Source organism: Penicillium daleae (genome assembly GCF_028827525.1).
Source record: "Penicillium daleae strain IBT 16125 chromosome Unknown utg000008l_segment0_segment0, whole genome shotgun sequence".
Classification (NCBI taxonomy): domain Eukaryota; kingdom Fungi; phylum Ascomycota; class Eurotiomycetes; order Eurotiales; family Aspergillaceae; genus Penicillium; species Penicillium daleae.
This window is the reverse complement of record NW_026623156.1, coordinates 5,668,172-5,683,448: the sequence shown is the minus strand read 5'-3', so window position 1 is coordinate 5,683,448 and position 15,277 is coordinate 5,668,172. Positions and strand designations below refer to the sequence as shown.

At 52.4% G+C, this 15,277-nt stretch overlaps 7 protein-coding genes across 7 annotated transcripts; 4 read left to right on the top strand and 3 right to left on the bottom strand.

Moving 5' to 3' along the window:
* Positions 1-1,972: 1,972 nt before the first annotated feature.
* On the top strand, positions 1,973-2,743 carry midA (putative cell wall protein; the record flags this gene model as incomplete). The annotated part of the gene is made up of 1 exon (XM_056913916.1): positions 1,973-2,743. The coding sequence occupies one exon, from the start codon at positions 1,973-1,975 to the stop codon at positions 2,741-2,743; it is 771 nt and encodes a 256-aa protein (XP_056762765.1).
* A 1,169-nt stretch (positions 2,744-3,912) lies between these two features.
* Positions 3,913-4,790, top strand: N7458_010533 (uncharacterized protein; the record flags this gene model as incomplete). The annotated part of the gene is made up of 2 exons (XM_056913915.1): positions 3,913-4,200; positions 4,371-4,790. 2 exons carry the CDS (start codon positions 3,913-3,915, stop codon positions 4,788-4,790), a joined length of 708 nt encoding a protein of 235 aa, XP_056762764.1.
* A 179-nt stretch (positions 4,791-4,969) lies between these two features.
* N7458_010532 (putative isochorismatase family hydrolase) lies at positions 4,970-5,569 on the bottom strand (the record flags this gene model as incomplete). The annotated part of the gene is made up of 1 exon (XM_056913914.1): positions 4,970-5,569. The coding sequence occupies one exon, from the start codon at positions 5,567-5,569 to the stop codon at positions 4,970-4,972; it is 600 nt and encodes a 199-aa protein (XP_056762763.1).
* A 242-nt stretch (positions 5,570-5,811) lies between these two features.
* Positions 5,812-6,873, bottom strand: N7458_010531 (uncharacterized protein; the record flags this gene model as incomplete). The annotated part of the gene is made up of 2 exons (XM_056913913.1): positions 5,812-5,984; positions 6,039-6,873. The coding sequence occupies 2 exons, from the start codon at positions 6,871-6,873 to the stop codon at positions 5,812-5,814; spliced, it is 1,008 nt and encodes a 335-aa protein (XP_056762762.1).
* A 1,428-nt stretch (positions 6,874-8,301) lies between these two features.
* Positions 8,302-9,291, top strand: N7458_010530 (uncharacterized protein; the record flags this gene model as incomplete). The annotated part of the gene is made up of 1 exon (XM_056913912.1): positions 8,302-9,291. The coding sequence occupies one exon, from the start codon at positions 8,302-8,304 to the stop codon at positions 9,289-9,291; it is 990 nt and encodes a 329-aa protein (XP_056762761.1).
* Positions 9,292-9,601: 310 nt separating this feature from the next.
* On the bottom strand, positions 9,602-10,901 carry pex19 (putative peroxisomal membrane protein receptor Pex19; the record flags this gene model as incomplete). The annotated part of the gene is made up of 3 exons (XM_056913911.1): positions 9,602-9,709; positions 9,769-10,598; positions 10,697-10,901. 3 exons carry the CDS (start codon positions 10,899-10,901, stop codon positions 9,602-9,604), a joined length of 1,143 nt encoding a protein of 380 aa, XP_056762760.1.
* A 2,451-nt stretch (positions 10,902-13,352) lies between these two features.
* Positions 13,353-14,878, top strand: N7458_010528 (bZIP transcription factor; the record flags this gene model as incomplete). The annotated part of the gene is made up of 4 exons (XM_056913910.1): positions 13,353-13,541; positions 13,774-13,990; positions 14,055-14,519; positions 14,598-14,878. The coding sequence occupies 4 exons, from the start codon at positions 13,353-13,355 to the stop codon at positions 14,876-14,878; spliced, it is 1,152 nt and encodes a 383-aa protein (XP_056762759.1).
* Positions 14,879-15,277: the final 399 nt, after the last annotated feature.

The window sequence follows — 15,277 nt, the reverse complement described above, 5'->3', positions numbered from 1 at the left end:
TTCGAATATTCACTCCGTCTCTCTTTTTCTCTTCCTTCTTTCCATCTCTCATACCGGGCAGTGTCATCTCTGGCGGTCAAGGCGCTTTGCATTCCTGTGCTATTAGACCCGGCTTTGCAGCTTTGTCTGCAAAGTACTGATCCTTTCCATTTTGCTAGTTGTTCCTCTGGATAGCATGGCTGCTATTTGGAAAAAAGAGTGTGCGAAAGATATCAAAATATAGCAGATGCGATTTTTTTTTCTTCAATCCTATCTATCTTTAGATTGCTATGTGTACCGAATCTCTTCAAACTGGGGTAAACTGTAGATTGGCATCGGGACTATTGGCTCCAGATAAGAACGCAGGGCCTGCGCGAATCAAATAAAAGCCGCGCGTCTCTGCCCAACGTCTAGAGTCCAAACTTAATAGTCGCCCGACAAATCCCTCGCATGTGGCTCTCGAATGGACCAGCACAAATGGAATTTCTGTCGGGAACAGGTGTTTGTCGGACCCCGAGGAGTGGGCAAGGATAAGGATGATTGTTGGGATTAGGACCAGTGGCAGGGTCGACAATGCCCAAGCCAACCCTGGCTTAAGAGACCATAGTTTGCCAGTCTAAGACTTGCCTTTCCATCTCCGTCCAGAAGTTACACTTGTTTTTCCGTTTCGGCATTTTTGTGGCCATCAAGGCAGTGTACATACGCTGGCAATAGAGTTCAGTTGCTGTCTGGTATAAATTCATCAAAATCTTTTAGAATTCTGTAGAACCATCTCTCACGATCCGAAGGGCCGGGGACCAGAGACGAGGCTCATCCGAGAAGATCCGTTGCATGCAGGGAATTCGAGCGAAAATTGCACAGGCATGACAGGTCTCGTCGATAGATTGCCAGACCTGTATGGCCAAGGTGGAGATGATTCGCATGGTCTGCGTGCAGAATTGCCCCCCCCCCGGGGGGAGTCTAGACCTTGCCTAGAGAGGAGTCACTTTCTCTGAGCTACGCTGCACTGAGGAGAATTTAGACCGACACTAGGTTTATCGCAGTGCGTGTCCTCTGTTCTGTATGTTCGAAGCGACAGAGCGCTGTCGCCAGCGTTAACGCCACGGGGCCAACTGGGCCAACTCTGGGTTAGCCGGGTACGTCGGCTTCATTTCGCCTAGCGGAGGCTATCGGGTATGAATGGTGGAAATTCTGGAATGGGTCAGGAACCGTCCGATCGTAAACAAACACACTGGTGTCGAGCTGCAGGGTCTCAGTGACGTCTGCTGGATTGAGGGCATACAGCCTTGATCGACAAGGGCCAAGAGTGGCCTTTAATAATATATGATGACTTCCATGCTGGTCAGTCATCAGCCTGGTGGTGAAAAGCAGCTGCTAAATATGGCAGGATACAGTGCGAGGGCCGTGGGTCATTAGCTGGTGGGGCGATTATTAGTTGGCCGATGCGAGTGATTGGAAGACCAAATTTGAGACGCGAATCCCTTTGGGTACGGGATGGATACTGGATGGAGTACACAAGAAATGCCTGTTCTGTACGGAGTACGTAGTACTACGTACTCTGTCGGCGGATGTCAGTAGCGAACACAGTAGTATGGACATGGGGGGAGAAACCTCATGCAATGAGCCTCCAGAGATATGGACCAGTGTAACCCTTTGAGCATAGCCTCTCAGGCAAACCATTCGAGGGAGGGTTTAGGGGAAGGTTAGTGAGTTTAGTGGCAGGCCGGACAGCAACGCCTGAGACTAGGGCCGGGCTAGCGTGCCTAATCGGGACTAGCGCCAATTGCCTGTTGTTTCCCAATCCCAACCAGCTGACTGTGCTCCTCCCTTTTTCCATCCCTCGTTGTTTCGCTTTCGCCTTCGCTCTTTACTCAATCCACGATCGTTCCCTGTCTTCTCCCCTCGTTCAGAGAAGACCTTTTCATCAACTCCTCGTCACTCATCACCTATTGTCCATCGTCCATCGTCCATCGTCCATAGCCCGTCGCCTATCATGCGTCTCTCAAAGCTCTCGTTCCTCGTCCAGGCTCTGCTGCTGACCGCGGCGGCGGCTCAAACTGCGGAAGGTACCAACGTCCTCGGCGATCTCACCGGCGGATCTTCAACCTCCAGCAGCAGCTCTTCTTCCGAGTCTACCTCTGCTCCTCCCAGCACCTCGTCGACCACATCATCTACTTCCTCAACTTCGGAGCCTCCCAGCACCAGCACCACCACCACGCACACGACATCCACCTCTTCCACTTCTTCCGAGGCCCCGTCCACGACCCCCTCGACTTCCACTACCTCGTCTAGGACTTCTTCCACCACCAGTGCTGATAAGACTACTTCGGCGGATACCACTTCAACCACTCCATCTGACGTGGTCAAGACCATCACTGCCCAGGTGACCGTCAGCGGTACCACCAAGGCGACAGTTATGCTTTCCACCTCGACGGCTGCGCAAACCCCATCGCCCTCGCTCAACGGTAACAACGGCTCCTCCAGCAGTGGCATCTCGGCCTCGGAAAAGAAGATCATCATTGGTGTCGTGGTTGGTGTCGGTGGTGCTATCCTCCTGGGTGTTCTCGGTGTGGTCTTCTGGCGCATTCACAAGAAGCGCAACGAGGGCTACAACGATGATGATGATGATCTGATGGGCGGCACTGCCGTCGGCAGTGGCCCTCGTGAGAAGGCCCCCAGCCCGTCTCAGGGTGGTACCCCCTTCAAGAACACGCTAGACCAGTACCACAACCCGGGTCCTGTCAATGCTGCATCCAACTTCTAAGGGATGTCCAAGCTTTCTCCATTCTGGACTGTCTTGCAGCTAGATTGAAGCAGTTGGTTTGGTGCGACGATTTCAGTCGCAGTGTAAAAAGTTCCCATTTCTTGTGTACGATCATCATGCATTTCCTTCTCAGGCGCAACGGGGCTGATCAGGCGAAGGTCACGACTGCGTTTCTCTTTCTTCTTCTGGTTGCGGATATATTTTCTTTGCATTTGGGCCTCTTATTCGAAATGCCCTATCCATTCCTTTCCTGCACAGCACCCTAGATTCTATGTGCTTTTCACTCCCTTGAGCGTTTTCTGGCTTCTCAGCAACCTCCCACACTCCCTCAATGTGATCGTCTCTGTCGATACTTGTGCTACCTACATATACTAATCTCCGGGACCTCTCCCCCTTTCCATACCTTTCGGCATTCTCGGCCTTGTCAATGGCTTGTCTCGCTTTGATTCCCCATGTTGGAGCGTTGAGCTCCCATTTTCTGTTCACATGATTATCCTTTTGAATCAAATAAGAAAATATTTGGCTATCCTGGTTTTCCTTCCCGAGTGTAGTGGTTATAGATCTCTTGTTGCTTTCGATTGCTAGATAGAATAAGGTTGAGCAGGACTCGAGGCTACACGTGCCCTGGCGCAGCTTTCCTTTGAAATACAACAAGAGTGACCAGTCAACCTCGATTTCGGGCTAGAGGCTCCCTTTGAGAGTTTTAGACCACCGGCAGGTTATTATGAAGGATTAGGCTTCTATATCAGGCGAGTTTGAATGGCGTCACCTCCATAGATATCCTGACGGACGCGATAATTGAGTTTCCTACCTACATCCATACCTCTTTATTGTATAGATCAAACAGCTGATAGATGGAGTCCAACCATGTGCCTGATCGACTCGTCTCTTGCCTGCGTATGTTCACTCTGCAATCGCAAATTCTCTCAAAAGTGAGCTCCCGTCTCGGAAATTCAATTAGGCCGTTTTTAAGTAATCGCTAATATCAAACTGGTGACTCGCTGAGACGCCATATCCGTCAAGACCATTTCACCTCTCACATCAACTCGGCTCGATCACCTCAAGCATGCCATGCCTGTCGTCTTGCCAAGACAAGATGTCACGGAGGGACTGCCTGGCAGTGTCGTACTAGAGGACACGAGTGTACTTTCGACGCGCCAGTATTGACGATGACCCGTCCATCGCCGGACGAGCAGGGCCTTGCACCTAGCGTAGACACTACGGTCTCTGTACAAGACCGCACGGCTCAAACGAAGCGCTACGTTGATCTCTATTTTACGCACTTCCATTCTCACTGGCCGATCTTGCACCGCGCAACTTTCAGTATCCCGGACGAGCCACCATTGCTTCTACAAGCAGTTTTGATGATCGGTCTGTGGGTGAGTGAGAAGGCATCGGCGCGACAGGCTGCAGTTGATCTACATCAAAAGCTGGGATTATGGGGTCGCGAACAGAGGGTACGTATGTCGCCTACATACTTAGGGTAACACCTACTGACAGACTAGGTGCAATGGGAAAATCCCCAGCCGATGATTCAAACTGTAGAAGAAGGCCCTGTCTCCATCTGTCCCATCGCTACATACCAGGGTATCCTTCTATACTTGATCTTCTCATTGATCCAGAGTAGCAACGCCCGCTCCCTAGGCCTGAATCTCTTTCTCTCTCCTCTCTCGTCCGCGTCTGTCTCCGAACTAATGTATTCTACTACCCCAGTATGCTAGAGCGATACCACGACGTTGATTCCATGGCTTGTATCTGGATTGGAGTGGAAGAGATGGGTCGATTGGGGCTGGCTATGTATAAAGTCTGTTCTTTACGTCGGAGCGGGAATTCGGATGATATAGAGGGTCGACTTCTTCAGTTGTCGGATCTGCAGTACCCTGTGCCGGATAGTCGGCTGTTGTGGGATGCAAAGTCTGATTTGGAGTTGTCGCAATTATTGCAATTGGAGGCTGGGAGGGAAAGGCTTGATGCTCGTGATATGGCGAATTGGATCTCGGTTTGTGGGACTGTGCTCGAATCTGGGAGTGAGAGGTGGTCGCTTTAGGAATCCGCGGTTTTCCAATCTTATTGAAGAGCAGGCCTGGAATCATAGATTATGTAGATAGCTGGAGCCTTGTACCCATTTGGGAAATATGTCCTATTTCTTCATGAAAGCACAATCTGCAGGCTACTTACTCATCGATCTCTTTGGCAGTCCTCGTTCCACAAGTCATCACCGAACAATTATTCAGTAATATCAGCAGCACGGATCACAGAGCCAAACCCATCTTCCACCACAGAGAGCACAACCGACACCAAAGTCTCCGCCTGAACACCAGGAATATGCCGGTCCCCAATCGCATCCGAGACAACCAAGACATCATACCCAAGCTCATCTCCCGCACGCGCAGTAGTAGACACGCAAATATGCGCCATGTACCCCACAAGAACAATCTTCTTGCCCACAGCCCCCAACCCCTGAAGATACTCATGCAAATCGGTCTGAGTAAACGAGCTGGGGAAGTCCTTGACAACAACCTTCTCACCAGCCTGGGGCTTCAACTCGTCGAATTCATCCGCCAGAGGTGTACCGGGAGTGAAAACCGGTGCACCATCGGGAGCTTTGTGGACCACGTGGACGATGTTGCTGCCGTTGCTGCCGCGGCGGTACCGGAAGAGCAAGTCGGCGATGGTTTCGCGGCTTTGCCCGACGTTTTCGACTTTCAGTTTGCCGGAGGCGTATTCGTTTTGGGCGTCGATGATTATGAGGGTTGAGTCTTGCACGGAGGCAGTGGAGGGGGTGACGCCGACTAGTTGGCGGAAGGATTTGGCGTCGGATGACATGGTATGTTTGGGAGTTGGGAAAGCTGGATGGAGTACTTGGAAGGTGATTTGATTCTTACTATTGAACGGGCGAAGGCCCGGGGGTAATCTTATATTATCGATAGTCGGGTAAGAGCTTCGGATCTACTTGCTTTATTCGCTTGGGTCTGTTATGAATCACAGCTGATGACGGGGTGCCGGTGGGATACTTGTGGGAGGGCGGTGGGGTACCCCGAAGAAGTAGGACTTGCGCTGACAGTCACTCAATAATCAAAGACTCGGCGAGCTTGTAAGATTGAATTGATCTTTGCAGGTTGGCGCTTCATGAGGGAGGGGGGGGTTGACGGGCTATGTAGACCGGGGTTATCTGACCAGCCTAAACAATGATTGGTCACTACCATTCCACTGGAGGTTCTACTTTCCCTTTTGGAATATTCTTTATCAATATTATCAGATACGTGCAATATTCACATAGCCTTGTGTCAAGAACTCGCTATCATCTCATCAGTCCGCCAAAACATCCCATCCGAATCTCGCCTATGTACAATCGAAACCAACATACCCAACACCGCAAATTCAAGCTTCAGCTTGATGCTATAGACGGTCGCCTTGAAAATCACCTGCGTAAAATAGTAGTTCAAGTACTCGAGAACTATCAGCGCCAGATCCATGACGATAACAACGACGTTGACAGCCAGCAATTCGTACAAGATTTTGTGCCGCTTTGAATCGCCAGTCGGGTTCAGCCGAATCAACCGCGTAGTATTCCAGATGTATACTCCCGAAATGAAACATTCCTGCGCAGTGAACCAGGTCACTTGAATGCGCTCCATAGCAAAGTACCCGCGATTCCAACTGGGAGACTGCGGCATGTAGCTCCAGCCCGCATTCAACACGATCGTCGGGACGACTATTACGACGAGACTCAGAGCAATCAACCACCGCACTATTCGGAGGATTGTCTGGTTCTGTGAGACCAGATGTAGTCGTGAGTAGAGAACCACGGACTGATTGGGGACCGTCAGGATCCACGCGATATTTTCCACGACCACGCTCACGGTCACTGGCTCCAGACTGAAGAATTGCAGTCCTCCTGTGATAGAGAGCGGAGCCACACCGAAGACGGCTGATGTCAACAGAGACCAGAAGTAGAGGCTGCGATAGCGGTGGAAGGTCAGCGGGATGAGGATAGCTAATTCGAGGGCGTTGTACAAAGCGATGGCCATGAACACGATGATGCTGAGGTCGAGGGCACCGTCGATCCTATTGCTGCCCGTGCCCTGTGGCGATGTCAGATCCCGAGGATCTAGCGAAGTTCTCGACATGCTGTGATGTGATGGGCGTGGTAGGCCGACCATCGGGAGGACCTGTTGGGATACATGCCACGCAGATGGGCAACGCGTGTGCCGTGTAGACGGTGATAAAAGCAAACCCAAGTGGAAGGGAAGGCGTGAGTCTTCCCCAAAGTCTTCCCCAAAGGCATCAGCCCGGTCTCATGCTGGGCCTGTAGACTGGGAAAGTCAAAGGTTACCGGGGACTGTGGTCGTTTAAACTTCACGCAGGCCAATGATTCGACCGAGGAATGAGGGGGGCCAAGGTGTCCCGAGAGTCGGATGGTTTACCCCGCAAAAACGAGGCAAAATGCGATTGCCGTGACGGGTCTGCCGACCACGATCGATTAGATCGTGCTGGTGAATGATGCTTCGCGAATCGACGATAGCTTAGAGACTGTGAGTCAAATATGTACATCGTGGCAAGTAAAAATTAAAGAAGACTTTTATTGTTCCTTACCGCGAAATCCAGGTACAGACAGTCGAAATCGATAACCTAGGCTCGCCCAAATCTCATCGGGACTGCTCCCGAAGTATTACTGGACTATCCAGGCCTTCGCTTCTACAGAACCTAGGTTGAGATTCCTCCGAAAGCCAACAAACCGGGGATCTCTTTGATCAGCCCAGGAGCGCGCGCAGTATTTGACTTACGGATCTTGTACATAGACCGATCCTAGCTGCTTCCTTCGGCTTGGAGTACCCTGGTAGACTTGATCATCTTCCAAACGAAATCAATCATGATTGCAAGTGTTGTTGCCGATTGCGCAAGACGCTCTATATTCGTGCTCGGCTTGTCTACATACTCGGCTTGGGCAGGACTAAGATAATCGATGTCAAGTCTCGTGTACTTCGACTGTCAATTAGGTACTCAGTCTGCCCGATATCCACTGATCAGTCATGTTGCAGGTATAGAGAACGGAGACTGTCAAAGACGAGCATACTGTACATAAACAGGCGGTGTGTCAGCCATATCAATTACAGAAACCCATTGTTTAAAGATTGCCCATTCCAAGATTGATCATCTCCGCCTCAGCTATAGGACTGTAGATCTCATTCCCAACGATTGACATCATTGACGTGCCGACGCGATCATCACGTGGCGCGCGGAATGCGCGTCGCGAAGCCATTTCCTTTTCCATTTCCTCATCCACGCCTCTCCCAGCCACCCCACCGCATACAAAAGTCGCGACAAACCAGCCGCGCGACTGTGAAATAGCCCTAATCTCCTCTGGGTCTCCCAAAACGCGGGTCTCCATCCAAGAACCCCAGATCTCCATCTAAAGATCCAGAACCCCCAAGGCAAGCTGTTTAAATCGCCGAACCCAGCAAAACCACAACACATTTCTCCATCCGAACCGCGGAACCCCATCTCTCCACTCTCCAACCTCCAACCCACCATCACCTCTACCTCTTACTCTCACCATGTTCGCAACACACCCTATCCCCTCATCGCCCTCCACGCCCTTCCGCCAAACAGCCCACTACACACCCGCCCGTCCATCCCCACTGGGCCCGCGCAGCTCAAACATCGCCACACCCCCATGGCCAATGACCTCCCCAACGCGCGCCGGCCACCCGCAAAAGCCCACCGGCCATGACGAGAATGCGCACACCTCACCAATCTCATTCCCAGCCTTCGCCGTCCACACAGAGCAACCACAACGACACCATAACCCAGTGTCAGTGTCAATGCCCGACACACACTCCCAATCCCCGAGCTTCGTCAACATCGCCTCCTCGCCCGCTCTCACCTTCAACACAACCTTCCCATCAACCTCGGACCCCCAGCAACAGCAGCACCACCAACAACCCAACCTCTTCGCACCCACATCCCCCTCCCCCGCCTCACCAACTCCGTCAGCCCGCACACGCTACGCAGAGCGCTACGCGACGCAAATCGCGAATCCCATGCGCAGCACGACGTCCCTCGCGCGCTCCAAGACACGCAAGATGTTCCTCAACCGCGTGAAGAATGAGCGTGATGCGGGCCGGTTCGATGCGCGCGGGGAGCAGATGATGATGGCGGAGTATTTGGCGGATAAGAGGCGGTGGGAGGAGAGTATGGCGCGGGATGTGGATGGGGTGCTGCGTGGTGTGGAGGGGGATATTGAGGATGATGGGATGTTACCTGGTAAGTTTGTGCTTGCGCTTGTGCTGCTAGCCTCTAGCGTGTCTGATTTTGGTTTGTTGGGGGCGTTGGCTAATCGATCTTGTTTCATTGCTGCAGATGAGGCTGAGTTGAGGGCTTTGGATGAGTTTGTCTCGCAGGAGGAGGCTTTTGAGAGGGCGTTGCAGGAGTCGTTGTCCAAAGGGCATGGTTTGGCGGAGCCAGATGCTCCGTTTAGTGATGCCGATTATGATGATATTTTTATGCATCTGTCGGAGCCTGCGCAGGATATGGACATGTCTTGAGTAGGTGTGGTTGTCTGTCTTGGTCTGTTCGAGCTCTGATATAATCGGTTCTTGTCTGGTTTAGCGTGGGTTTCTTTGCATGTGGCGGCGTTACGTGGGTGTCATATTTTATTATTATTTTAGAATCGGGTTAGATTCAAAGCGTGGATATCTCGGTGTAAATAAGGGTATCGACGCGGTTGTATATATGTACAAGTACAAAGCAAGCCGATGAACATCAACATGAATGTGTATCTTTGTGTACGAAGAGTCAAGTCCTCTCCTCATTCCGTCTCTTCCTCGTTAAGTATTCTTGTAGCAATTACGGCCCTTATTGCTGCGGGCAATCGGGAACACCTGGTGCTCCTCCAGCTCCACCCAGCTCCCCCATCAGCGGGTTGGAAATCAGTTCCTCTGGCGGGCTGCCTGCAGCTTGCATCTATATTAAGAATCAGTATCACGCAACAAAGAGCACAAAGGGGATCATCTACAACTCACCTCCTGCATCCGCTCCCACACATACTCCCGGCACTTCGCATCCCCATCCGAGTACCCGGGCTCCTCAAACTTGAGCACAATCTGCTTCACGACCCGCGCCTGCGTCTCATACCGCTCCATATCCTCCGCAGGAACAGTCCCCTCAGCCTTACTCTTCGCAATCCAGGGCCCAAACTTGCCATCCAACTCCTTCATCGGCTCATACAGCATCTCCTTATTCGACAGCTGCTCCATCATCCCCATAAACATCTTCGTCAAGTCCCCGTCCTCGCCCGCCCCAGAGGCACCAGCCTCCACAGCCTTAAGCAACTGCGCAAGCACATCATCATCCAACCCATCTCCCGTCGTCGCGGCCTCCGTCGCACGATCCCCAGATTGCTTCATCCGCTCGATAGTGCGCTGAATCGCATCGTTGAAGTTCTCAGGCTGTTCCGCGTCCGTAGCAGCAGTCGCCGGTGCCGCCGACGAACCCTTCACGATTCCCTCTGCATCGGCACTACCGCCTTCCTCGGCCATCACGTCCGCGAGGAGCTGTTTTAGGAAATCGCCCGGTGGGATCCCGCTCTCCTCGAGCTGTTTCGCGAACGCGTCCGCGCCTTGGTCAACGGCTGATTGGAAATCTTGTGCGTCGGCGGCGGCGGGGCCTGCAGCGCCGGGATTCGCCATCATGTTGGCCATGTCTTTTTCGAGTTGTTTGAGGAAGGCATCCTCGTCGAAATCGGGCACGGTGATGCCGGTGGCGGGGTCGGATTGTGTAGCTGAAGCTGTAGCTGCAGGTGCGGGTGCGGGTGCGGGTGCTGGTTTGGGCTTGGAGAAGTCATCTAGGACGTCTGCGGGGAGATAGAGTGTCACTTATTGCGAGCAGTAGAGGATTGCATAGTGCGTGATGTGGTGTTTGATGGCGGCGGGGTTGATAGATCGTGCTTACCGTCCAATTCGTCAAAGTCCGAGTCCTCATCTTCCTCGTGTCCGGCTTGAGGATTTACGACCTGTGGTTTCTGTGTAGACTCTGCAACTGCAGGTACGGCATTATCAGCACCGGACTGGTTGTCAGTCACCGTTGTGGCCGCTGGAGTAGTAGCGGGGTTTGCATCGCGGGGATGGTCGCCCGAGCCGGAGGCAGGGTTCGACATGGTGTGGAATTGCTATGACGGTCGGAAAAAAGAGAGCAAAGCCGAGAGAAAGCTTGTCGTATGCGAGAAAATCAGCTCGGCAAGCTAGGTCCAGCGACCGAGTTGAAAGGGAAGTTTGGACTGGTGAAGGACGCGGTCCCGGCATGTGATGAGAATGGGAATTTGGCGGGGAACCGGCCGCCGATCGCCGAGGGAACAACACCATCGGGCCGGCAAGTCGTTGAATGAAGCATAATGGATATAGCATAAAAGGTGACAGGGCATGGGATGGTATGGAGACAGGATTTGTACTATGTAGGGAAGTCCATTGTGATACTCCGGAGGAAAAGGCTCATGTCATGTGTTATTGAGCCGAGAGTCAACGGCGTGAGAGTGTCATCGTGTAGTTTCTACAGGAGAGCCCGCCTCCGAGTTATTTGGAGGGGTTCTGGCCACTTGAGCGGAGAGCATAGTGCAGCTACAGGAGTAGCTACTGCAAGGAAATACTGTACAGTACAGCACAGGCTACCCGGATGGATCATAGGAAGTCACAGTACAGCGGATGCCTCAGGCTCCCCTACAAACCCCCCAAGACCGAGCTCTCCCTTCACTGCTGCATCGGACTCTGCATGAATAATAATCAGAATGTGTAAGTTACCACCCCGCACCGGAAGTCGGGGGAAGCGAGGCTGCATTGCATCATCCCAGCAGGAGTCTGGGGCCGGATCTGGACACTACGCAGAGAAAAGGAGCCATCGTGGAGGCTCGCCCAATAAGAGACCCGTCTGAGTATCCCTCGCAATGTTAGGGTGTTAATAGCGAGGAGGCTGCCGCAGGCCCGTGTTGCCGGCCCTGTCCTCGTGATGGAAACCAGGTCATGTGGCCTGGGGCGAAAATGCAAAAAAACCTTGCGGGTAGGGACCTCAAGTCTTGGGAGCATCCACAGGAGGGAAATTATACGATCGAGTATCTTCCGGATGCATGGCTGACGCATGTCTACGTTGTAGAGAGCACGAGTTTTATATACCGAACTTGCCGCAGTATAAGCAATGGGAGACTGACTGACGCAGCGGGTGGCAAATGGTACAAAAGTACTCGTACTAGGCTCTGTGACAGAGGACTTGGTACGATGTCGGCAGGGCTGGTATGTACCCCTGAAAACCCACGGTGAGCTGAGTCTGGACTAGGCGCGGCGGAAGACGCCGGTGGAGAGTTTAGGTACAGGATGCACCTACGGAGCATGCATAGGCGACTGAAACTATGTGCTAAATGAACGGGTGGTGGCTAACCACATCTCAGTGGTTAGCAGGTGGAGGGCCTGAACCCCGGTTCGCCCCGGTATCGGCTATTCGGCCTCGGGCTTTCTTGGCTCTGCAAAGTCTCTGCGCTCGCGCTGGAACCTTCGCCTCGACTAGGACTCTAGTAGTAGAATCCTTATAGTTCGAGTTTTCCATATATCCATAGAACCATCGATTCTGATACTCCGATGTTCATCTAGCCTCGTAGTCACTGTCCTAATATCGCTGCTTACAATCACTTTGATACTCGTGTATAGCCCTAGCCACGCTGTAGTTATACCCAGGGCAACCCCCATCCAACCTTCTCCGCGGAAGCCGCCCACGAGGTGTTGTTTGATTTTTTTTTCTCCACGGCCAGATGGCCCGTACGACACGAGGAGGGACTTTGCGACTTGGCCACCAACCATTCTGCCTTAAGTGGACCCGTGCCGTCACCAAGAGGGAGAGGCGGCCATTCAAGGAGGTGGAGTCGCCAACAGGGCAGAGAAATGAAAAAAGGAAGGAAAAAAAAGGAAAAAAAAAAAGTCAAAAGAACCAAGGCCATAGAGAAAGAAGAAGAAGAAGAAGAAGAAGAAAAATCTGAAGGGAGGGACCTGGTTTCATAGATGAGAAAATTCTGTACCCCAAAAAGAACCCGCCAAAAACACCCGCCCAACCCGACTCGCAACGAGAGACAATCCTATTATTTCGTTTAGTCAATCGCTTTACCTCACATTAATTCTTCTTCCCTTCCACCCCCCGCCTTCCTTCCCACTCCGTTTACGTTTTATCTCAAATTCTCTGACTCTTCCTTTCTCATAATCATCAATTTCTTTTATGTCACTCTCTCGCCTCCCTTCCGCTCGCACGTCCCGTCTAACCGCCTAGCCGCGCGTCTCCTGCGTCTGTTCTGCTCGTCTCTTTCCTCCTTGCCCCCCTCTTTCTTTTCGCGGTCCCAAAGCCTGTTGGCGCTTGGGGGGACGAAAAGGCAGGTAGGAGGGGATCGTATTCTCGAGTAGCAGACCCAACAGACTCTCGCCACCCCTGCCGCGGGCGTGCGCACCGTGTCTTTGTGTCCATCAACTCTCGTTGGAGAGAGAGAGAGGGTTTGGTGGAAGTGTCTTGGGGAGGTTCGATAAGCCTAAAAAAAACGAGACCAATTTTCTGATAACGAGATCGCGCCTGTTGGGCTCCAATGGTCTCTATGGTCGAGACCGCCTCCCATCCCGAACACAATGACACCGTCATGGACCCGGTCGTCCCCAAGTCAGAGCCCTTGCCTGATGGTTCCATCAGCTCGACTGTGTCCACGCCAGAAGCTGAGGCCGAACCTTTAACCCAAGATACCACCCAGACCCAAAAGCGAAAAGGTGGTCGCAAACCTGTATGTACAATCCCTCCCTGGCACACAACCTTTTTTTTTATTTCTCTTTTTTTTTTTTTTTTCGGGCTTACGCTTGCTGCATCGTTGATGCAATAATCCGGGGCCCCGCATTCCTCTCCCCCTATTGCTATGATATGCATCTCTTTCGATCACTTTCGATCAATCCCTACCACATTGCGATCCCCTTGTATCAGTACCGTTGGTGGTTCTTGTTTGGCTCATATTGTCCTAGATTTATGCTACCTCGGAGGAACGGAAGCAGCGCAACCGACAGGCCCAGGCTGCCTTCCGTGAACGTCGTACGGAGTATATCCGTCAGCTGGAGACGACCATCAAGCGTAATGAGGAGTCCCTGCAAAGTCTGCAGCAGAGCCATCGCAGCGCGGCTGATGAGTGTCTGATGCTGCGATATAAAAATTCGTTGCTGGAGCGGATCTTACTCGAGAAAGGTTCGCCCGATCGACCCTGCCTTGGTATTATACCTCTTCGTATACTAATCGTCAATTCAATCAGGCATTGATGTCCAAGCTGAGCTACGGCTGAAGACCGGGGCTCCAGGCTCATCGGCCAAGCCCAACCCCGTACCAGCCAAGTCGGGTCCTATACCTCGTCCCACCCAAAGACATCCGGCGGGTATCGCTTCCAAACAGGACGCTTTTGCTATCTCCCAGCGTGAGGGAGCTTACGGAGTCCCATCGCCGCAATTCCAGGCTACCCCGACTTCGCATGTATCATCGCCATCACACGCCAAGTCGCCGGGTTTTGGCTTCCAGGGTGGAATGTCGCCCGTTGAGGTCAACGCCCAGGGAGGACGTCCCCAATTGCTGCCCCAGCCACGGACATTCACCAGTCAAACCTCGCCGGGGGCGATTAGCATGCCCCAAACCGATCCCACGGAAAAGGCTCGTGGACCTCGCGGTGCGCGAGTGGCGGCGGCCTATTACCCATCTCCCTTCCAGAAACATTATGACCAACTCGGTAAGCAATTTCTCGCAAAATTTCTGTCCTTTTCTCCAGTCTTTCCACCCCAATGAACCCCTCACTGACCACGGCCAGAACAAGAGTACGACGCACAAGCCGATCTTGTTGACGATGACCACGACGGCTCAGTAAATGCCTCGTATGTCCCGGGCTTCACGCCACAGTCGGTGGCCTCGGGCTCTCACACCATGACGGGATACAATCCATCTACAGATGGAGCGCCCGGAGACTACGGCAATGCCAATCAGCTCATGGCTCAGTACGAGCCCATGTTGGACGCAGATCCATTCGGGCTGAGTGCTAGTATGCACTTCCCGACGCCATTCAACTACGAACAGAACAATCCTCGCTCTTGAAATAGCAGAGCATAAACAGAACAGCAAAATACCTCTTAAAAAGTACGTGTTCTTGTCGGCCAGCATTTCGAGTTGTCTTGTCCGTTTCTTGAATTCGTCTTTACTTGGAAAAAAAAGTCCTTTGAGCATTGCCCGGCGTTGTTGAGATGATTCGATACCAGGGAATACAACGGCAGTGTCCAGACATTTGTCCGCATGAATCGACTGGAATGCAAATGCAGTGCATGTTCGAACCCCGTTGGAGGGTCAATCCGTACATAGTTCATGGGGTTCGATTAGTTGACCTTCCACGGGGGACGATGACGACAGTAAAAAAGTTACGACTCGTCTGAAAAATATCAAAACTACCTCCCTATACAGGAATTGACCTCCGTAAGCCCACCACGACCGATCGTAAAT